Source organism: Lepidochelys kempii, chromosome 2 (assembly GCF_965140285.1).
Source record: "Lepidochelys kempii isolate rLepKem1 chromosome 2, rLepKem1.hap1, whole genome shotgun sequence".
NCBI lineage: Eukaryota > Metazoa > Chordata > Testudines > Cheloniidae > Lepidochelys > Lepidochelys kempii.
Window position 1 is genome coordinate 206,580,890 of NC_136381.1, and position 24,155 is coordinate 206,605,044.

General features: G+C 41.3%; 1 protein-coding gene across 3 annotated transcripts in view; it reads right to left on the reverse strand.

The window, feature by feature from the left end:
• CREB5 (cAMP responsive element binding protein 5) overlaps positions 1–24,155 on the reverse strand; it is a 355,582-nt gene that overhangs the window by 115,838 nt on the left and 215,589 nt on the right. The window contains exon 1 of one of the 3 annotated variants that reach the window (XM_073333616.1): positions 4,670–4,744. The exons of the other annotated variants lie outside the window; for them this stretch is intronic. Coding sequence (XP_073189717.1) covers positions 4,670–4,716 — 47 coding nt within the window. The 5' untranslated portion in view covers positions 4,717–4,744. Of the gene's footprint in view, positions 1–4,669; positions 4,745–24,155 lie in introns of those variants that run through there. 3 annotated transcript variants of the gene reach the window in all.

Genomic DNA, 24,155 nt, shown 5'->3' on the forward strand with positions numbered 1-24,155 from the left:
GGAGTTGCAGGTACTCAGCACATCTAAAAATCAGGTCCACGGTCTTTCAAGCTGGGCACCCAAAACTGGAGGAACGCAAAAAGAGTAGCTACTTTCAAATATTTTGTCCTATACCTATTTGCATTGCAAAAGCACCTATCACTCTGGACCCTTTCCATTTTGAGCATACCTAGTATTGTTTGATTTTTCTTGGGAGCAGTTGTCTCATCAGTCATGTGCTTTTATTGTTGGGATATACATGAGAGAGAGAGATTCAATCTCCTTTTCTATTGTGTTACACTAAAGTAAGTTTATTCTAGTAGCAGAAGTGACCAGGAATACAGACATCTGACACACAATGTATTTTTTGGTGGGGGCAGTCTTCAGGATTTCCCCCTTTACTCATTTCACCTGGCTTCAAGCCCAGTGTGGGGTGGATGCAGCTCCCTGTGAAGGCCATCCATGTGGCTACATGAATCAGTTATAGGGTGTTCCTTAAGACCAATATGATATGCTCCCCCAGCCCAATAGAGGATGTGGTGCGTTGCTTTCTCAGCACTACAAGCCCCTGATCATAGAATAATGGAAGATTAGGATTGGAAGAGTCCAATCCCCTGCTCAAAGCAGGACCAAAACCAACTAAATCATCCCAGCCAAGACTTTGTCAAGCCGGGCCTTAAAAACCTCTAAGGTTGGAGATTCCACCACCTCCCTAGGGAACCCATTCCAGTGCTTCACCATCCTCCTAGTGAAATAATGTTTCCAAATATCCAACCGAGACCTCTCCCACTGCAACTTGAGACCATTGCTCCTTGTTCTGTCATCTGCTACCACTGAGAACAGCCAAGCTCCATCCTCTTTGGAACCCCTCTTCAGGTAGATGAAGGCTGCTATCAAAACCCCTCTCACTCTTCTCTTCTGCAGACTAAACAAGCCCAGTTCCCTCAGCCTCTCCTTGTAAGTCATGTGCCCCAACCCCCTGATCATTTTCATTGCCCTCCGCTGGACTCTCTCCAGTTTGTCCACATCCTTTCTGTAGTGGGAGGACCAAAAGTGGAAACAATACCCCAGGTGTGGCCTCACCAGTGCCAAATAGAGGGGAATAATCACTTCCCTCGCTCTGCTGGCAATGCTCCTACTAATACAGCCCAATACGCCATTGGCCTTCTTGGCAACGAGGGCACATTGCTGACTCATATCCAGCTTCTCGTCCACTGTAATCCCCAGGTCCTTTTCTACAGAACTGCCGCTTAGCCAGTCAGTCCCCAGCCTGTAGCTGTGCATGGGATTCTCCCTTCCTAAGTGCAGAACTCTGCACTTGTCCTTGTTGAACCTCATCAGATTTCTTTTGGCCCAATCCTCCAATTTGTCTAGGTCACTCTGGACCCTATCCCTACCCTCCATCATATCTCTCCCCCCAGCTTAGTGTCATCTATGAACTTGTAGAGGGTGCAATTAATCCCATCATCCAGATCACTGATAAAGGTGTTGAACAAAACCGGTACTAGGACCGATCCCTGGGGCACTCCGCTTGATACCAGCTGCCAACTAGACATCAAGCTGTTGATCACTATCAGTTGAGCCCAACAATCTAGCCAGCTTTCTATCCACCTTATAGTCCATTCATCCAATCCATACTTTTTTAACTTACTGGCAAGAATACTGGGGGAGACCGTAACAAAAGCTTTGCTAAAGTCAAGATATATCACATCCACTGCTTTCCCCATATCCACAGAGCCAGATAGCTCATCATAGAAGGCAATTAAGTTGGTCAGGTATGGCTAGCCCTTGGTGAATCCATGTTGACTTTTCCTGAGCACCTTCCTCTCCTCCAAGTGCTTAAAAATGGATTCCTTGAGGACCTGCTCCATGATTTTGCCAGGGACTGAAGTGAGGCTCACCAGTCTGTAGTTCCCCGAGTTCTCTTTCTTCTGTTTTTAAAATATGGGCACTATATTTGCCTTTTTTCCAATCATCCAGGACCTCCCCCGATTGTCATGAATTTTGAAAGATAATGGCCAATGGCTCTGCAATCACATCAGCCAACTCCCTCAGCACCCTCGGGTGCATTAGATCTGGACCCATGGACTTGTGCATGTCCAGCTTTTCTAAATAGTCCTTAACCTGTTCTTTCACCACTGAGGGCTGCTCACCTCCTCCCCATACTGTGCTGCCCAGTGCAGCAGTCTGGGAGCTGACCTCGTCTGTGAAGAGCAAGACAAAAAAAGCATTGAGTACTTCAGCCTTTTCCACATCATCTATTGCCTCCCCCATTCAGTAAGGGTCCCACATTTTCCCTGACCTTCTTCTTGTTGCTAACATACCTGTTGGTATGAGATACATGATGGTTTGAGATACATGAGAGCCAAACTAACCCCCTCCCCAGCCCTCTCTCTTTAATGCAATGTGTTGCCACTGGACTGCTAGACCGGTCTGTATAATATGTTTTATATACATTTCATTATGATAAGGGAAATAACATGCACACAGTATGTGTGTCAGGATAGGTATCTGTATAGATGCAAACGGATTGTGGCAAGGCCTGTATCTGTGCACAAGAGGGGGAGGATAATACAAGTCATCCTCTACTTTGTACTTCTGCACAAGACAAGCCACAGTGTGCCTGGAGGAAGCAGGCACTGCACAAGCCCTGACAGTCATTCTCTTCCGTTCCTCCCCCACCCCCAGCCTCTCAAAGGGGCAGGGAGAGGAAGGATGAGGGAAAGGCAATGCCATCTACCAGAACTGGTCAGGCCTTGGGAGGATCACACACTGCATCTCCCCCAAAAGTGGTGGAGCTACAATAAACATTGCAGTGTGCACTTCCCAAGGCTTCTAGGAGAAAATACAAGTCAGACAGATTTCCTATTGGAACTCCCAAAGCAGTACAAGTCCCCTCCGCAAGACCCATACCTTAAATGGAGGGCTGGAGAATGTGACCCATGTGGCATATCTGAATTGTATGTGGCACACTGTTGGCCAAATATTCAGTGTAGCCTCAGGCTGGCCTTTAAAACTGTAAAAGTCTGGCCCATGAGCAAGGCTAACTATCCAGCTTGAAAATCAGGGCACTTATGAAAATGTGGCTACATGTTTACTGTGTGGAAAATTATAGATAGGTTCTGGAGACCCAGGAGAAGGTCAGGAGTTAAATTCGGCCTCAGATATAGTAATGGGGTTTCATGATTGTAACTGAGAACAATATCTGATATTTTACTTACTCTGGTCCCAGTTCAGAAAAGCACTTCAGTGTGTGCTTAGGACCATTTTTATTCAGCAAAGCACTTTGATGTGCTTTGCTGAATCGGGTCCCCTGTCTGCTGCTGAACCAATGGAAGCCACTCTCCTTGTGAGCATCAGTGATGTAAAGTCCCTGAGGGGGGTCTCTTCCAGGAATGGTATCTTAATGGCTGACAACTTTTGACACAGAAACCTGATTCGGAGCTCCTGTGAGGAGACTGAGTACTTCGAGGATACCTACAGATACCAGGGATCTCTTGTTCAGCCCACATCTAAGTGCACCCATACAGATAGGTATTTACTTAATGTTAATTCCTACTTGTCCCACATGAATGGCAATGTATTTGCACCTGCACACCATGAATCTACGGAGGAAATATCACATTTTTCTATACATGGTTAGTCTCAAACAAAATGTCTTCAAGTCTGTTAATGGGAAGTACAAATATAAGCACCTGAAGGCCCTCATCCTTCAAAGAGAGCCACGGGTAGGCATAAACCCCACAGACTCCCATGTGGTACTGGATGGGTGCAATTTATGTCCATGTGGTTTACTCTGCAGGATTGGGGCCGTAGCGATCATTAGTTTAAAAAAAAAAAGACAAACAGAGTCAGAATGATGTCAACAGGCATTAGTGTGGAGCACCAAGGCTCCAAGAGATGAGCTACATAAATTGCCTCCTTAAATGATTTATTTTCTAGAGAGTAACTTTAACTGTAAGACCTTTTACTTGCTCTATTAGACAGTGGCTAAGCTGCTCTCTTCATACAGTTAGAAATTCACCAGTTACACTTAAAGAGCCATCCTCGCTTGCTCTTTCCTTTTTTTTTTTTTTTTTTTTTTGGTCTTTTTGTGAAATAGACACCCAGTTTCAAACCATTTTAAAAAATATCAAAACCCTGGTGGAAAATAATTTGCAGCTGTGATAATATCACATTTTTTAAAATACCATAATATAGTTTAACTTTTAATAATAAAAGATAAAAAAGGAGAGTCTGTGAATAATTAGAGATTGCAGTCTGAAGCCAGTTACAGTCACTGCAATTGATAATAAACTTAAACTCCCTTGGGAGCAGGTAAATGCTTTGCAACCCTGACCCCCTTGCTCTCACATTACTTAACAACCCTGCAGTTCCAGCATTACATCACCATCGAAGCGATTGGTCCCTGTATTTTAACTCTCTCTCTGTCTCCTCCGATTAAGAGCAACACAGTGATGGTGGGTGGGGGGACTTCTCTTGAGTTTGCTGCTCCTTGTTTGGGTTTGGTTCATTTTAAAATCAGCTTCTGCTCTACAAGTCCAGGTTACACTCACCAGAAAAACTCTAGCAAAGTGAAAAGGAGAGCAGGAAAGGGGGATCGAGATGTAGGAGGAGTAGAAAGGGAAGAAGGAGGGGCGGTAGAAAAGTCTATAGAAATCAGAAAAGGAAAAGAAAATTAAAAACAAACCTCATGGACATCACTGAGCCTGAATTCCCTGCTGAGGTGCAGAACATGAGAGCCCTGGAATGAGTATATGTAGAACTTGAGCCAAAGCTTAACTAGCCCGAGTGAGTCATATCCTTCCCATTTGATTCCAGTCCAAATGATGATGTAATGCTCTGGCCTTCTCTCTCTCTACACTACCTCCCGCCTCCCTGCTCTCCTTTTTAGCTCAATGCTGGTGAAGTCACCATTTAAATCTGGCAGAACTGAAGCAAAAACTTCAATGTAACCAAAACAGCCCCAGGCCAAGTTCCAGACGTACTGAGACTTGGTGGTGCAATTGCTATTGGAAACGGGTAAACAGAGAAAGAAACAGTGCTGTCTCAGAATGGCCAGAACAGCTGCCTGCGAAATCAGAGTAAAACCCGGGGAACTGGGCTGTCAGTGATTTACTGGTTTTGATCAGAAGATATTACACACACAAAAATGCCCATGTGTTTCAGGATCTCAAGAAGGAGAAAGAGCAACTGGGAAAGGAGAAGGGAGGGCAAAGAAGAAAGGGAGACTAGGAGTGTAAAAGAGACAATTTTGAGGGTGGGGGGGATCTTTTAGGATGTAGGGAGAATAAATATTCAGTATAGGTGTTTGCACTTGTACAGATTTGATTAATTAAATCAGAGCAACTCCACTGACTTCAAGCTGTGTAAACCTGGCAAGAACTTGAAACTAGGCCCCCATTTTTGCAGGATAATTGTGGGGCTCTTTTGAGTTTCTTGGGCTGTCAGTGAGCTGAAATGTGCAGGTGTTTTCTTTCCAGAGGATGTCAGACTCTTATCTAAAAGCAACAAAAAAAACCCAACAACCAACCACCACCAAACCCTACCATATTCAATCACACCATTGCAGCACCTCTATGTATTTAGTTTTGAACTTAAAGAGATTTTTCTACAAACTTAAGAAATATTCCATATACTTAAATGGACAATACACTGGAACTGGTAAAGATTACTTAAAAAAGAGGAAACTTTTCAAGTGAAATATTGTAGTTTTATGACACAAGTGTTTCCAACTTTAGCAGCTATATTACAAAGGGCTGAAATACACCATGTGTCTATCAGGGTAGCTTAACATCACCGAGGTTTCTTTTACTGTTCTTTCACAATTACTTTTGATCAGTGGAGTAAAAACGTAGCTCCATTGTAAAATGCAATGCTTGTGTTTTTAAAAAGTAACATTAAATTTCCAATAACATCTATTATCCTTGAATATGCCAAATGTGAAAACGTACGTTACGGAACTACAGAAAAATCAGCATGACTTGCACTTAGAGCATTGCGAGGATAACCAGAATGGGTCCTTTTTATCTACAGGTCAAGAGAAGAATTTCAACAAGCAGCTCAGAAAATCCAACCACCACCCTATACAAATAAAACAGAAAAGCCTTTACTGACATCTGGGTTGCCAGCCACATCCACCTTTTCCATACCTATCACTTCACTGGACAGCTCAGGGTAAATTTCAGTATTACAAAAGACTTGGGAAAGACACCCAGAGCTTTCATAAAATCTGGTGAAAATACAAAAGCCAATGATATTTTGTTCATATTATGGTTTCATGTTATAGCAAAATATTTTCTATTGCTTAGAAGTATCTTGGCAGTAAATGGCTCTTTGTAGCTGAATGATTGATCACTCCAGCCGTTTAATGCCCCATATGCTGCAAAGCAATAGCGATTATTGTTAAGTAGTGAAGTTTTCCCAGGATGCTGTTATGGCTATCAATGATCTTAAAGATATATACTTCCAGGGGTCAATGCTGCTAATTTCAGCTTGGTTGGTTTCAGTCATGAATTTAAATGATTAATTTTCTGGACATATCAGTATAGGACACAGGCAGGGTGAGAAGGGGAAAAAGCAGTGGTTTGTCCCATTCAAGTGGGAAAGCAGGCTGCCCTCCTGTGTGACATCCCCAATCGATATTGATGCTGCAGCCATGCCGAGTGACACCTTTATCAAGCAAGGCAGCACTGAATTAGAGGTGATCGGCCATAATTATTACTGGCGCCACCGAAGCCTGTGGCTTGACGGCATCAGATGTGGTTGTTATAAAGTTTAGTCCATTGTGTCAGTGGCCTATATAATTCATTTATGTCTGAATTACCAGCTATTGATTTTTTTTGTCTTCTCTAATGTAATAAAATAAAAGTTAGATCATTCCAAAAGCTTTCTTTTAATTCCAGGCCTTTCTGGCTGTTTTATTTTTAATCCCAATCCTTTTTCTTTTCTTCTTCCTCCTTTTAAAAAAAGCTATATTAATTTTCTTGTGAAATTGCGACAGCTCATCTTTGCCTCCCACTCCCCTTTTATTTTGTTTTTTTACACTTGCAGCGCTGGGTTACTAGCTTAACCTCATCATCTGCCTTTCAGTTATGCCATTGGGATTGCTATAAACAAGCGTGGTCCCAAAGCAGAACCCTGCCCCTGAACACCCCCAACTTTAGAGGAAGTAAAGGTATGACACAGGCATAAACTCAGAGGCTCAGGTCCATGTCTAGTAAGAGAGGAGCTGCCACTAGGGCACATATTTGCAGACAGAAAAACTATTATACTAATCAATGAGGTGTTCTAGATCTCTCTGCACATGCACATGTATCCACTCCTACAGCCTTTACTCATTACTAGCCCCATTGGCTCCAATGGCATTATTCACAGGAGTAAGGCCCATAGTTCTGCCATCTACTCTAAGCAGAAAGTAGCTGCAAGAGAAAATTCTGTTTGCCCAAATCAAGCACAGACTCCATGTTCCCCTCTATGGCTATCTTCTTCTGTTAAAGGGATATGACAGTGACAATATAATAATGCTAAGTGGTCCATTAAGTCATTAATACTTAATACATTAATACAGAAATATTGTCTCTGAAGGAAAGAGCTCCTTGAAATCAGTTTTTGTTTTGTTTTGTGTTTTTTTAAAGAAACAGCATTGATTCAAACAGATTCTCATGAATTAGAGACTTCTCAAAATGAACAGATAAGACCAGTATGGCCTGGACAGCACATGAAGACACTTTTAAAAAAAATAGGGTACGTGTGCATTTAAAGTCTCATTTCGAGAGGCAAACTGTTTTTATACCAAGTTCATGCTTCAAAAGAATTTAAAAACATTTGTACTTGTTGGTGGGAAGGCAAAAGGTTCTTTCCATCTCAGGTATTTTCAAGGCCTATTGATTTTTTTTTTTCCCTTACAGGAAACACAGTTTTCCCATTTTCCTTCCTGTGACCAGTCAATGATAAAGAATATCCTGTACTCAGAGGAAATTCCACTCACATACAAGAGCTGCCCCTTTTTATCTATTAGCCTCTTTTTCTTCTCCCTTCCCCCCATCTTGCCACTATCCTTATGTTTTCAGCAGTCAGCTACACTCAAGAATAGGCCTGTTGTGTTGGGAGTTGTGGGATGTTTTAATTCTAATGGGAGACTTCTTCAAAGCAGTACACAAGCCAGTCCAGTAATGATTCCAGCTTAGCTGGCTAGCTCCGGAATGCTTACAACACCCTCCCTGCAGCGTATTTCATCCTTAGGGAAAGGGTGGTGAGGCACACCACAGCTGTTTGGTGCAAAAAAAAATGACAAATTCAGTGCTTCTGCTAAAAGGTTCCAGTCTGAACAACATCTGAATTTTGAGAGCTCAGATCTCAGGGCACACTAGGATTATCTCGAAAGCAGCAATATTATAATAAGGAAATTGCATAGACTGTTTGAACAGTGTGTGAAAATAGATTGAGAATGTGGCTGGATAAATCATTTGTTCTAAACACATATATGCACGGGCATACCCACAATCTCAATGGCTCTGATCCTGTGCCTGTTGAAATCATTGGCAACGGGCAAAAGATAAGGCCCTAAATATAGTGTAAAACTGTATTTATTATATATTTTGTATACACTACTTGGCTTTTTTATGGGCTCGATTGAGAACAATATTCTATAACAATTATTCCACATCGAGGATGATATGTTTGTCATCCAGACATTATGTTTCATTTTTAAACCTAGATCCTTACAGTCCCTGTGGAATTAAGGAGGCCAGATAATTTTAGAGTTAAATAAGGTTTAATGACTATCATATGTACAGAGCCTTAAACCTAGTATTGAAAAATTATTTTTTTAATAAGTGGCATCTCTTCCTATTTTAATTTAAAATAACCATCCAGGTGGTTTCCTAAGGATTTCTTTGCAAATTGCTTCCAGTGAACCTTTCCAGTCACAGACCACTGCAAACCCATGTGGTGTTATTTAGCATTCAGTTCAACTTGGGTGTCCTGTGTTTTTACAGTGGACAGAGTCTGAGGGATTGTCTGCCCAAGTGCCTACATTTAAGGGCTCGATTTCACAAGATGGAGAGGCCTCTGGCCCTAATCCAGCAAGGATTTAAGCATGTGCTTAATTTACGCATGAGTGGACCCATTGACTTCACCTGAACTACTCACAAGTTTAAAATTCTACTGGGGAAGTGGAATTTTCTAAAGCATCTACGTGACTTAGGAGCGATAGTCCTATTGACTCTCAATAGGACTTAGGTTCCTAAGTCACTTAGGTGCTTCTGAAAGTCTTTTGCTGGATCAGGGTCAAAGTGCTCAGAACTTTTCAAGACTGAACTCCAAGAGAGGTAAAGCATGTCTCTTTGTAAACTCCCTACATTGTTTTAAAATAAAATAGCAAGAAATATTCTTTGCAGGAAACACCCTCAAACGTTCAATATATCTATATTGTACGAAACTGTTCTGGACCATCTCTCTCTCTCTCTCTCACACACACACACACACACACACACACAAATATGAAGTAAATATAGTAATTGGGAAAGGTGCAGGGTTGATAGCCCTGGAGACTGATGCTCTTTAATAGTCCAGAAAATATGTACAACACAGGCATGAATGGCAGCGAAATTTCCCCGCATTTCATCATGAATCTCAACCATGACCTTAAGGGACAACCTCTAGGGATGTGAGAGTAGTTAAGTCTCCTAGCCCATTCCTCCTTAACCTCTCAGGTGAGATTGCTAAGCCTGTTAATGACAACTGTGCTAGAGTTTTTTGTGATGTGGACATTTAACCACTAGGAAATAGAATGAAACATCACCTACTCATTAAACATAGGCCAAATAGCCTGGGGCCAGCTTTGAGCTGATGACCTGAAAGTGAAGAACTCTGTATCCAATTACCTATCATTGAGTCAGCCAGTCCGAGTAGCTAGCTATTTTATTACAGCTTTAAACCACAAATAATGAAGCAATTTATGCAAAATAGTAACATTTTACATTTCTATAGCACCTTTCACCCTGAAGGATCCCAAAGCACTTCACAGACTATACATAAAAAAACAAAGAAATGTAATCAGCTCTGACAAGAAAGGTGGCAACCAGCCAGCATACTGCACAAGAACTGCGGGAGGAGAAAGGACAAAGGTAAAACCCACTATTTTAAAAATGCCTTGTAATTATCAGTGTTTCTGAACAGCAAAGTGAGACCTAATTCTTCCCTTGCTTGCATCAGCATAATTCCATTTGCTTCAATGGAGTTACTTATTTACACCAGTGTGCATTTGTCTGTAATGAGAACCATAATTATTTCTATTCTCATTCTAGGAAGCTTTGTCACTGTTATCTCAAATATCTCAATCTTGTTATTCATAAAAAATGGGAAATAGGATCTGTTTCCTCATGAAAGCTGGTTGGGAGTTTTTTCAATGATCTTTTTTTTCAATTTTAGTTTTAAATTAAAAAAAAAAGCCAATCTTCCAAAACTAAAACTGTTTGTGAAACAGGAACTGGATTTGGAGACTTTTCAGAACTTTCAAAATGTTTAATGTCAACATTTTCAAAATGAAAAATTACAGTTTTCCAATTTGAAATGACATTCCATTTCAAAACCTAAGCTAAGCTTCAGCTAGGGGTGGGGGGAAAGGACAAAATCAAAATTTCAAAATAAGTTAAAACATTTTGATGGACCCAAACAACTGCAAAAACCTTGGAGTTTTTTGGATCACAAATATTTTTGCAATTTTGACTTTTTGTCCCAATTTGCAGCAGGAAATTTTTTTAAACTCTTGGAAATATTTGCAGGATGGGAAAACCATTTCCTGCCCATCTCTATTCTGCATCCCCTCCCAATATACTTCAGACAAGAAGAAAACTGACCTCACATTGGGAGAGCAAAAATTGAAGTAACACCCATAATGCCATAAGGCAAGTCTGAGCTGGGGAGCAAAGCACAGGAGATCAGTAATACTGTAGGAGTGAGCATTGAATAACTGTTCATATCAGACTCTAAAATTAATTTTAGTCTTTCCCTGAATTTTTTTCCCTATAGATTTTCTTTAACCTTCTGTTTTATTCCTTCAGCCTGAAAAATAAAATAATAATAATAATTTATATTCCAGTGATTTTTTTTTTAAATCAGGCAACTCCCTGGGACTTAACTCCTGTTGGGGAATGGGGTGAGGGACAAATTCTGGAGCTCAGATCTCTCTCACTTTGGCACTGTAAATTCAAGTTACTGTCTACTAATAGCTAGTGCTACAATTATGTCATGGAGATCATAGAATCTGTGACTTCTGTGATATCCATGACATCTACTGCCCCACGGGTGGCTGGGTTCCCTGCAGTTGTCCAGCTGTGGCAGGACCCCCCTCTCCTTCCCACAGCAGCGTAGCTGAGGGGGGTGGCCAGAGCCTCCTAAGCTACCCAGCCACCAGGGCAGGGATTGGACCCCACAGCAGCCCAGCTGCTGTGGGTGCTGGACCCTCCTCCCTCCCCATTTTGTCAGGGATATTTTTAGTAAAAATCATGGACAGGTCATGGGCTTTCGTGATTTTTTTATTTTATTGCCCGTGACCTGCTTCTGATTTTTACGAAAAATATCCCTGACAAAATCTGATCCTTAGTAATAGCATATAAGGTTGCTTGCTTCTAAAGAAGTGTCTTCTTTGTTGATAATTCAACTGGCCATTCATTATTTCCTGCATGAGAATCAGTGACCATCATCAACCATTAGCAAATGTTTTCTGGATTCTAATCTGGGCAATCTGAACCTGATTTGTATTTCAGGAGCCATAACAGCACAACCCTCCAACTAACAAAGAGTTTTTAGAAAATATATGATACAGTTCAGATGTCAAAGGATTTTTTAAAAATAAATACTTTTCAATTATTAATAATTTAGTATGTTTATAGTGCCATGAGTGTTCATGAACATTACAATTTAGGTGCCTGATTCTGCACCCACTGAAGTTAATGGCAGCACTCTTCTTGATTACAATGGCACTGGATTGGTCCCACAAATAGTATCTCTTTTTCATTTAATGATTCTTATTAACACAAGGAGTTGCACGAATCCTAGTGACATCATTTTTACATGGCTCCATCCATCGGCTTCCCAGCAGAGTTCAGAATTAATTTATGTCAACATCCCATGTTTAGATACCTTAGCTGTAGCATCCTTTAGTCTATTTTACCATTGTATTGTGCTTCTGAGAAACAAGAAGGTTTTTGGCAAGAGCATTGAGATAAAGCCACAAGTAAGGGTCACATTGTGAGCCCCTTACTTGCAATGGTGAGCAGTTACAGGAGTTGTCCCACTGAAGTCAGTGCTCTCCAATGTAAGTAAGGATGTCACAAATTGACGCCTAAGAATTTAAGCTCTCTGACTGATCAAACAAAAACTGTCAGCTGATAGAACATATTTTATTTTAATAAGGAAAATACCTACCTTCCACCTTACTATATAAAATGGGGGTAAAACTGACGCCTAATTCCTGTGCACTGCTATTCGTGGTACATTTTCTGAGATTTGCAGTTATACAACCATCTGTGCATTTTACCAGAGACTTTTTCTCAAAATGAGAAGAATTCTACTAGCACTAAGTTACGTATTTAGAAGCCCACCAACACTTTTGCCCAGGAAGTAGGCATGGGGGAGGGAAAAAGATGAATATCCCCAATTCCCACAGTTTGCATGGCAAGTGGTATCCATATTTTTAAAATATTGTTCATTTTAATATTGATACGAGTGTTTTACATTTTTAGGATTGAATGATTGGGAAGGCACATACAGGCTACTGGGCAGATTCTCTTTGAAAAGACAGAAACCCAGAGAGCCAATGTATATGGACCTCATTTTACTACTACTACTTCTTCTTCAAGCATCACAAAAGAGATAAAAATGTCTTTATGCCTATTTTTAAAGATATGCCTGACAACATGTATTTTCAATGTTTATGTAACATATTTCTAATAAAATATAATGTCCCTAGTTCAACAAGGTAATTAAGCACATACTTAACTTTAGGTATGTGAGCAGACCCACTGAATTCACCTCAAGCTAGGAACATGTTTAAATACCTAGCAGAATCGGAGCCTAAATTTCTTTCTCCTAATATCACTGGGTAGCTTTCCCAATATAGGCTGCACTTCCACACAGTTGCTAATAGATTATAAAGAGTGAACATTTATAAACATCAATGCCAATGCAGGAGAAGTAGATCTTACTACCCTTTACCAAAGCTCCTTTCCCTGAGGAGATCAGGTACTGAAACACTTGGGAATACTACCAGAGCCTATTTCTTATACATTGGCCTATTGATAGCCTGGAACTTCCCTCAACTGACGAAATTCTGAAAACACCCTTTTAGTCCATTTTTAATAATAAAATAAAGACAGTCTGATCACAACTTATATAAAAAATGGAATTGTTCAGATGTCTGCTGTCACCCATCAGAGGAAATCTGCATCTGTAGCCTATTGAACTCAGAAGCCCTCCCTGGCACTGGCATACCATTCTACTCTAATTACATTCACTACTTAACAAGGATCATTATCATCTTGCAAAACTTTTGGGGTCACTGAAAGGGATTTCAGGAATGCCACAGTAAAAACGGACTGCTTGTTGATGCCACAATCTGTGATGCTAATTCTGTCTGATGTTACTTTCACAGGAAATCCACTCCTGGGTGCAGCTTCACATCCAGCTATACTCCACTATACATCTATGTGTGTGTGAATTATTTGGTGGGCTGCATGTGCGGACAATGATGTAGGTGAAGTACCTGAGTCTGACAAAATTTTTCACTCCCTTCAACATTCAGGTTCTGTCATGATCATCAACCTGTTTGTAAATCTTGTATTGATGCAAGCTATCAAGACAGAGCTGAGTTAGGGTGAAATCGAAGAGATTAGACACATTTTAAAAAGAATTATATATGTTTTAGTAGATTTAAATGCTAAACAAACTGATTACATCATATTACACAGTAAAAATGATTCAGTGTAACCAAGGAAACTGTTTTTGCTAAACAACAGCAAGAATCCTTTCATTTACATCTAAATTCACACAAGACAGAAGTTTAGTTTAATCTCACTTTACAGAAATCTGACGCTATAATCCCATGGTGAGTGTTGAGATTGGCTGGGGTGTTCTTGTTGTCAGTTCTTAGGGCAAAACTGCCTGGGGACTGCAGCAGGGCTGTGTCAGATGAGGGCCCTTTGCTTTTGGAATATGTTATCCTTGGAGGCCTGCCAAAGGCCCCAAGTTTGGCAAGCCTCAGAGCATAATCTTCTAAGGCCCATTTATACTGTTTAGTGTTTGCTTGATTGTCTTTTTTATTTTTCCTTTTGGTGTGGTTTGTTTTCATTGTGTTTTGTTTGTTTTCATTGTGCTTGGGTTATCAATTTAGCTTATTCTGTATCTTCAGTCTCCTCAGACGTTATGATATGCCACTGATAGCCATGACCGTGGTAGCCTAACTATCACTTCTGTGTTTTGTGTGGGGGGGGTCAAATCATGAAGTCATTACTCAGTTTGGGCTGACTCCTTACTTGGGCAAGATTTTCATGAAGCTGATTCTGAGAAATGCTGAGCATTAAAAGCAATAGGATTGTAAATGCTCAGAAGCTGCTAAACAACAGTTTTATCTGGTGGAGTCTTTGAAATAACTGAAAAGTCTCCAGAATGATTTAAGAGATAACAGAAATATTATTACTGTAATAATGGCAGAAACCATTATTGTTAAGGTTACATCTTCATTTTTATTCAAAGTTTTTTCCAAAATGTTCACCTTTTAGGATCTGCAGTGTCATAGCCATGTTGGTTCCAGGATATGAGAAATAAAAGGTGGGTAAGGCAGCATCTTTTGTTGGACCACCTTGTGTTGAGAAAGAGACAAGTATTCAAGCTCCACAGAGCTCTTCTCTGGTTCTCACTTTCACCAACAGAAGTTGATCCAACAGAAGATATTACCTCACTCACCTTGTCTTTCTCACCTTTTAGGAAATTTTTTTCCCATGCTTGGTCTTTGCCATACAGTGAATATTTCTGGAAATATTTTGCTACAGTTGTTCTGCCATTTTTGAGTAGAACTGTGAAAAATAAACACTCTAAGAAAAAAATTGTGAACTTTTAATTTTAAACTGCTCTACACTCAGAAATCTTGAGCGTTGAAAGTTGAACTTTGTCATGAAAATAGCTCACAAAAACAAGTGGTTCTGATGGCACTGGTGAAAACTAATTTTGATTTGATGGAGCTACGAGTCTTTCAAAATCCTGTTCCACCCATACAGAATATGTTTTCCACATGTTTTCTCACTAAGCTTATGAAACATGCAGCTGAGGAAGGCCATGCTGCACGTTCATGTTGGCTAATTTAGTTAGCCCCTGTGAATCTTTTGTGGACAGCCAAGAAAGGTTTGTAAGATATAAAATGGTTGAGGGAGGAGGGAGCTTGCACACTTGTCAAGGTGCACAGGAAGGAGGCCTGCTTTGAAACACTGTAAGAGCTCAGCTTGTAAGGGTTATAAGAGAGGTTCTCTTAAAGTACTTTTTGTTATATGTATATATTATGAAGACACCCACAATGGAGCTTAGATTCTGTGCTGTGCAGAGGAGGGGGCAAAGGTGGCTTTAAGACACCAGTGTACCCTTCTGAATCTGGGCTGCCGTATGGGTCAGCACTTTTCCACCCCTACATACCTAATTCATGAAAACCCCTTGAGAACTGCCTGTGGGCTACTCCACAGCCTGCAGCAGCAAAAAATCTCTGTAGTGCTCTGCTCAGTGCTACCGAGGCATTCTTAACACACCTGAGTGGCATACCAGGGCCACAGCAGAATACACAATCTCTCTCTCTCTCTCAGAATATACTCATGCTATACACCTTAGTGACCCGTACTGTCAAAGAGTTCTTCTGCGTATACATCATACTTCCTAATCCATCCAAAACACAACTGCTAAAATTATCGTCTTCATGCATACTGCTCCCCCTTGCCCATCATATCAACTTTAAACTTCCCTTTCTCACCTTTATCCATTCTATCCAAGTCTACATTCCATCAAAAATATCAACCTTTGAAGATTTATTCATGTCCTTTTCCTACTTGAGAACCTCCAAGCCCAGTCCACCAAACCACTACCCACCCTCTCCCCTTTCAGTTCCCACAAAACTCATGTCTCTCATAAGCAGTGAAATAAAAAGCAGAAAAACAAAATGACCTTCCAAGTAATTCCCTCCTCAAGACTTTTGTGCATATGCTTCACCATAGCTTTCATTCCTGATTCTTCATTATTAGCATGTTTGCATGAAACTTGGATTTTTTCCTCCACATGCTTAGTTGTCCTTCTGATGAAATTCCACTGTTGGGAAATAACAAGACCTGGTACATCTCTGAGACCCCTTTAAGACCTTGTGTTTGGGATGTCACAAATAAGATTGGCTGCAGGTGGGAAACAGGCATAAGTGGCAAAGGAAATAATAAAAGATAAAGATCTTCCTTCACAAAAATGGTCTTGGTGATAATGAATGAGGAAAGACATCTTCAGAAAACACATGATTTATAATCCAAACTGTTGCTAAAAATGTTTTTCAAATATTTACCACCAGGTGCCAGCAGTTCTTTAATGCTTTTTATTTTCCATTTCTGTTATATACATTCAAAATAGTGCAATCATCTGAATTAGGACTTCAGACAGGGAATTCAAAAGGGGAGAAAAATGTAGAGATGAGAGGAAACTTGAAGAAACCAAGATCCTATATTTTCATGCAAATACCCTTACTAGCAAAGAGGAAGGGAAGAAATTTCAGGCCTGCACTACAGAGAGTTTTTGTACCAGTATAACTATCAGCTAAGAGTCTGATTTTTTTAAACCAAACTAGTTATGTCATTATAACTCTTAGCATGGACATATTTATAATGGGATAAAGGGGCCTTCTATGGGTAGAATATATATCCCTTCTCAGAATGGAATAAACTATACAAGTATAACCACCTTTTTACCAATATAACTGCATCCACACCAGGACAGTTATACCACTTTTACTATACCAGTATATTTAATGTCATATAACTTGGGTGTGTTTAGACAAGGCCTCAGAGGGCCCTCTCTGGACTAGGAAAACAAGGTGTGTTTTGCAAATATGTTAGCTAACATGTGTTAATTAACATGTTCTCAAACACCAGTTAGTACCTACTGTAGACAAATAGCAGCAGTAGGCATCCTTCACTCTCGAGAGTCCATGGGTATGTGCACCTGAGAGGTGAAGAATTTACTCAATTGGTTTTATGGCAGCCATGCACATGGCTGAAGATACCCACCCCTGTGAGACAATCTCTCCCTCATCAGTCACATTTAAAGGTGATGTTTCGACCATTTGGGTTCTGCCTTCTGAGAGCTCTTTTCTCCTCTGCTAAACTGGACAGTTTCCTCTCATAACTCCAGAGACCTTTGTTAAGCTCTTGTTTCCAAAGGCTTTAGTCTTGAGGGTGATCTTTGCATTTGTCCACATCCATGTCCATTTCTTGAAGGTCTCGCTTGCACACACCCTTGAAACGCAATCTGGGGCATCCTTTAGGTCTTTTTCCAGATGCCAGTTCGCCGTAGAGGATGTCCTCTGGGATGCACCTATCATTCATTCAGCGCACATGCCCAAGCCAGTGGAGGTGTCTCTGTTTGAGGACTGTTTGCATGCTGGGTATGCTGGCCCGCTTGAGCACCTCAGTGTTGGTGACTCTGTCCCTCCAGGAGATTCCAAAGATTTAATAAAGGCAACGCATATGAAAGCTGTTGAGTCTCTTTTCCTGATGAGAGTATAGTGTCCATGTCTCGTTCCCAAACAAAAGTGTGCTGATAACACATGCGTGAGACACACAGATTTTTGTGTGTTCTGTCAGTTTGTTGTTTTGCTAGACCATCTTGTTCAGTCTAGATCGCGATCAACTGGTCGATTCTGGAGACTCTCCCAATCGATCGTGATCTCTGATGGTGTAGCAGGGCTGCCGCTAAGGCAAGCTCCCTGCCTGCCATGGCCCCATGCAGCTCCCTGAAGTGGCCAGGATGTCCTGAAGTGGCAAGCACCTCCCCCACAGCTCTCATTGCCTGGGTAAGGGGAACTGTGGCCAATGAGTGCTGCGGGGGCATTGTCCACAGAAAGGGGCAGCGCACGGAGCCACATGCCCCGCCAGGGGCCGCAGGGGTGCATTGGCCCCTTCCAGGAGCGGCATGGGGCTGGGGCAGGCAGGGTTCCTGCCCCACTGCAGCACTGACTGGGAGCCGCTTGAGATAAGTGCCGCCCACCAGGAGCCTGCACCCCAACCCCCCTCCCGGAGTCAGGACCCTGAACCCCCTCCTGCACCCTAAACCTCTTCCTACACCATGTACCCCGTGCCCCAGCCCTGACCCCCCTCCCAGAGCCAGCACCCCATAGCCCCTTCTGCATCCCAACACTCTGCCCAGCCCAGAGCCCCCTCCTGCACCTGAACTCCCTCCCAGAGCTTGCACCCCTCACCCCCTTCTGCACCCCAATCCCTTGCCCCAGCCTCAATTCAATGAAGCCCCCTCCCACACTGCAAACCCCTTGGCCCCAGCCCAGAGCCTGCAACTCCTCCTGAACCCCAACCCTCTGCCCCAGCCTGGTGAAAGTGAGTAAGGGTGGGGGAGAGCGAGCAATGAGCGGGGAGGAATGAGCAGGACGGGACTTCGGGGAAGGGGCAGGGTAGAACCTGGGTTTCCCTTAAATTCAAAAAGTGATCTTGGGCATAAAAGGCTAGAGACTGCTGGTCTAGACATTGTTGTGGGGGCTTTTCCAATGCGGATGTTGAGTTCTGTTTCAAGTGAAAGGTTGACAGCGATAGTGGACCCCAGGTATATGAACTCATTCACCACTTCAAATCATAGTTGATCTTGATGGAGGGTGCTTCCTCAACTCCTTGGCACATTGTGTTAGTCTTTTTTAGGCTTATAATACGCCCAAAGTCTTCACAGACTTTGGAAAAACTGTCCGTTAGGCTTTGAAGATGAACTTCTGGGTGGGCTGTCACTGCTGAGTCATCAGCAAAGTGAAGGTGTTGGATAAGGGCCTCCCAAGTCTTGGTTTTAGATCTGAATCTTGCAAGATTAAACAGCTTTCCATCAGATCTTGTGTGCAAGTAGATTCCCTCAGTTGAGGAACCAAAAACTTGTTTCAGTAATGGGGAGAAGAAGATCCCAAACAGAGTTGGGGCAAGTACACAACCTTGCTTAACTCCTCTATGAATTTGGAAAGCCTCAGACACTGAGCCATCATAATGGACCATGCCGTACATGTTTTCATGGAAGGATCGAATCATGCTTAAGAGCCTTTGTGAGATCGATAAAGGCTATGTAGAGGGGCTTTTTTTGTTCTTTCCATTTCTCTTGTAGTTGTCTCAGTGAGAAGATCATGTCTATAGTAGACCTTTGAGACCTGAAGCCACACTGTGATTCAGGATAGATTCTGTCTGCAAGGGTCTGAAGTCTGTTCAGGACAACTTGGGCAAAGGCTTTTCCCATAATACTAAGAAGGGAAATGCCACTATAGTTGTTACAGTCACTCTTGTTACCCTTATTTTTGTAGAGTGATGTTCTCTCATTTCTTGTAGTACTTTGCCTTCTTTCCGGCACAGGCAGAGCAACTCATGAAGATGTTGCAGTAGAATAGGTTTTCCACATTTTATGAAGTTGGAAGGTATGCAGTCTTTTCCAGGAGCTTTTCTGTTGGGGAGGCCATCTACAGCAAGGCTAAGCTTCTCAACAGTTGGTTCATCATCAAGTTGGATCATAACAGGCAGGCTTTTGATGGCATTTATGGCTGTGTCCATAGCAATATTTTCATGAGAGTAAAGCTCAGAGTAGTGTTCTACCCAGCGATTTATGTGCTTGGTGCAGTTGTTGATTGTTTCCCCTGTTGATTTCAATGGGGCTATCTTCTTTGAAGTTGGACCCAAGGCTTTCTTGATCCCATCATACATTTCTAATGTTGCCTGTATCAGCTGCTACTTGGATGCTTTCACATAAGTGACTTGTGATGATAAGATCCAGTTGGTGCCGGTGGCCAGATCTGGGATGTTTCCAAGACACTTTGTGTTGCGACTTTGTCTGGAAGAATGAGTTTGTTACACAGAGATCATAATAGGAAAATTCTTGCAGTTTCTGACCACTTCCATTCATTTTACCACCTCTGTGTTGACCAAGACAGTTGGTCCATGCTTCATGATCTGCTCCCCCCTTGCATTAAAGTCCCCTAGCAGGAAAACATATCTATGTTTCGGAATCTTGCTGATGGTGGTGTTCAACTGTTCGTAGAACTGGTCCTTGATGTCAGAAGACAAGGAGAGTGTTGGGGCATACACACTCACAGCGTTGACTGGGACATCAGATGTGAACGAGTGTAGTGCCAAAATTTTCTCGGATCCATTTGTAGGTGGCTCAATCATCCCCAGAAGTGAGTTCTTGATGGCAAATCCCACTCCATGTTCTCGTGTTTCTTCTGCGCTTTTCCCCTGCCAGAAAAATGTGTAGTCTTTTTCTCTGAGAGATCCGCTTGATGCTAGCCTTGTTTCTTGGAGGGATGTGATATCCACATTGAGTCATTTCAGCTCATCATTGATCACGGCAGTTTTACGTGCAGCATCGATCGGTTGAAGTTCCTCAGATAATCTAGTTATCATGGTGCAAACGTTCCAGCACCCTATCTTTAAAGACGCTTTCTTTCTTTTACTTGATTTGCCTAATGCATTGGTTACAGTCTACTTGACAAAGTATAAAAATCTAAGTTCCAAGAATCCATTGAAGCAGGCAGACTGTGGCAGGACAACACCCTATTGTCTGGGGGCTGCTCAGTTTTATGGAAGGCGATGGTTGAGGAGTGAGATATGATGATCTCTCCCACCATCGGAGACAGCTTCTGGTGCTCAACTCTATGCCAATGGAGTAAGAGCTTAGAACTGGTGACTGCTGCCTCCCGTGTTCTGTCGACGCTCGAGGCAAAGCTAGAGTACCTCTCCAGGGCGCAAGCGTGGGCAGATAATATGGAGGCCCTGAGTTGCCCAGGCATCAGGACAGCCTTCCCTGTGTCACCAGTAAATTCCAGAGGAGAAGAACAAATACATCTGGTACCTGATCTGCTGTAGGAGTTGCCAGAAAGATACTAAAATATTAGTATCTGACCGCCTTTGGGGCTCCACTCCAGATTTTCTGTCTGAGTTTACTCTCATAGCCTTACATTCTCCCAAATTTACCCACAAGACAGTGGGGCTTTTCTGTCAGGGGTTGCTCCCTTAGCCTTACACCCTCCCGAGCTACCCACAAAGCAGTGGGTTTGATGAGATGCAGGTAGTACCACCCAAGGTACTACAGTAGCAGGCATAGCCTGACCTGACCTGTAGACAAATACAGTTGTTCTTAAAAATGCATTAGCTGATCACAGTTAGCCCTGGTGCCCTTGATGATCAACTTAAGCAACATACCAGTGAAGATTTACTAGTTAGTTTGTTTACAGACATCAAAAGCAGATATTCAAGAGTTACATCAAAATAATTTAGTCCTAAAACATCAAACCTTAAGAGAAGCTGTTTTCCTACTTTTTACATTTGTTCAATCACATACCTGTAACACAAAAAGTTATTATACAAAGTCTTAAACTACCAAAATGTGCATTCTGTGCATTATGTTTTTTTACAAAGGGTCACGAAGTAATGCACAAATAAAATATATTGAACTCATTTGAGACATTTAATGCAGTACAGTCTCCCGTCATAGATGTATCTGACTAAATATCCCCAATGAGCAGCATGATTAGCAGCCATACCAGCCTCAGCTTGTGATCTCGTCTGCTCTCATAAGCCAAACAGGTTTGGTCATGGCCAACACTTAGATGGGAGATCTCCAAGGAAATTCTAGGGTGCTGCAGGAAGTGGTGTTGGTGATTCAGTAGGTGACACACTTCCATTTGACTCAGTTTTGGACCAAAGCCTACACAGGAAATTTTGGTAGACACAGTGTAATTACCCAAATGGGATTTTGGGCAGGACACCAGGGCTGAGGATGGTCATTTGCCACACATTCATGGTTTGACAGGGATACAGACTGCTTGGCAATTTTTTTTTTTTAAAGGCATGGCTGCTCTACAGTCCACTACAGAATTATTTTACCTTGTACTTAAAAAGAATTAATTTCTAGCTTTTTTGGTTGAAAAAACAATGTTCCAAACGGGAACCAAGTGTTACCAATGCAGTGTTATCTTTCTGAGTCCCACCTACAGCAAGTGCTTCTCCACAGCAATACGTTACTTTATATGAAATGTGTTTAGCTCTATAAAGCCATGTAAATCAGAGTTGTATAAATTTATTTTATCAAAGCAAGCATAGTACTATTTTAGTAAAAATTATATCAATATTTTGTGTTTTGGATTTTTCCCATTTGAATTAATGTATTACGTTTTTAATACAAAAAAACTGTACACTTGATATATTTGAAAAAAAAAAAGTGCTATGATTTTGAGGATCATTTAACCTAAAACTGTGATTTTTGCATTTTGGGGCATGACAAAGCTGTGGTTTTGCCATAAAAAAATTGTCACAATAAACAGCAAGACATAACTACAACTAGAATAACAGAAATGTAGAACTGGAAAGGATCTCGAGTCCCCTGCACTGAGGCAGGACTAAGTATTAGCTAAACCATCCCTCACAGGTATTTGTCTAACTTGTTCTTAAAAACCTCCAATGATGGAAATTCCACGACAGCCCTAGGTAATTTGTTCCAGTGTTTAACTGTCCTTACAGTTATGAAGTTTTTCCTAATGTCTAACCTAAATCTCCCTTGCAGCAATTTAAGCGCATTACTGCTTGTCCTGGCCGCAGAGAATAAAGAGAACAATTTATCACTCTTCTCTTTATAACAACCTTTTACTTATTTAAAGACTGTTATCATGTCCCCTTCCTTAGTCTTCTCTTCTCCAGACAAAACAAAGCCAGTTTTTTTCAATCTTTCCTCGTAGGTCATGATTTCTAGACCTTTAATCAGTTTTGTTGCTCTCTTCTGGACTTTCTCCAATTCATCCACATCTTTTCCGAAGTGTGGTTTCCAGAACTGGACACACTACTCCAGTTGAGTCCTTATCAGTGCTGAGTAAAGTGGAAGAATTATTTCTCATGTCTTGCTTACAACACTCCTGCTAATACATCCCAGACTGATGTTTGCTTTTTTTGCAACAGTGTTACATTGTTGGCTCATATTTAGTTTTTGACCAGATCCTTTTCTGCAGTACTCCTTCCTAGGAAGTCATTTCCCATTTTGTATTTGTGTAACTGATTGTTCTGTGCAAAGTACTTTACATTTGTCCTTGTTGAATTTAATCCTATTTATTTCAGACATTTCTCCAGTTTGTCAAGATCATTGGAAATTCTGAACTAATTTTGAACAAATGTACCAATCTTTTAATGATCACAGGTAGAGAGGAGCTTGGCTCTACATCTCATCCAACAGACGTGACCTCCAGCAGAGCAATGCCCACTAATAGCAGGTATCAGATTAGTACTAATGAAGAATAAAAAGAGTGCCACCTGCTGAATTACCACTTTGAACACACTGGAGATTCCCCATCCAACTACAGACCAGGCTCAATCCTATTTATTTTATAAAATCTGACAAATCACAGCCTGAGGTGGTATGGCTCCAAGCCATACTAGTCACTCGGGCATCTTGTCTCATAGGCCTTGATGCAACAAAGCACTTAAGTACATACTTAAATCCCATTATACAGATTTGGCGACACAAATGTCTCATGAATTTTTGTCGGTTTTACTGAATTGTTCATCTCAGAAAAGAGCCCCCCCAATATAAAAAATATCTAAATGTTTCATTTTGCCTTTTTCTAAACAAAACTTACTGATTTTTTCTTTGAAACTCCTTTTTGCTTCAAAATTTCCATTAATTTTATTTAAAGTTTTTTAATTATTAAAAAATGCTTAAAATCTAAATAAAATGTTTTGTTTGGGATCAAATCATTTAGTTTGACCCAAAAATTACCTTTTTTTATTTTAATGTTAATGTTTCTAGCTCCTTTCATGCATTTGATGCATTTCATGCATTAACCTAGTGAGGAGGGCTTTAAACTAGGTTCACCGGGGGAAGGAGACCAAAGCCCTGAGGTAAGTGGGGAAGTGGGA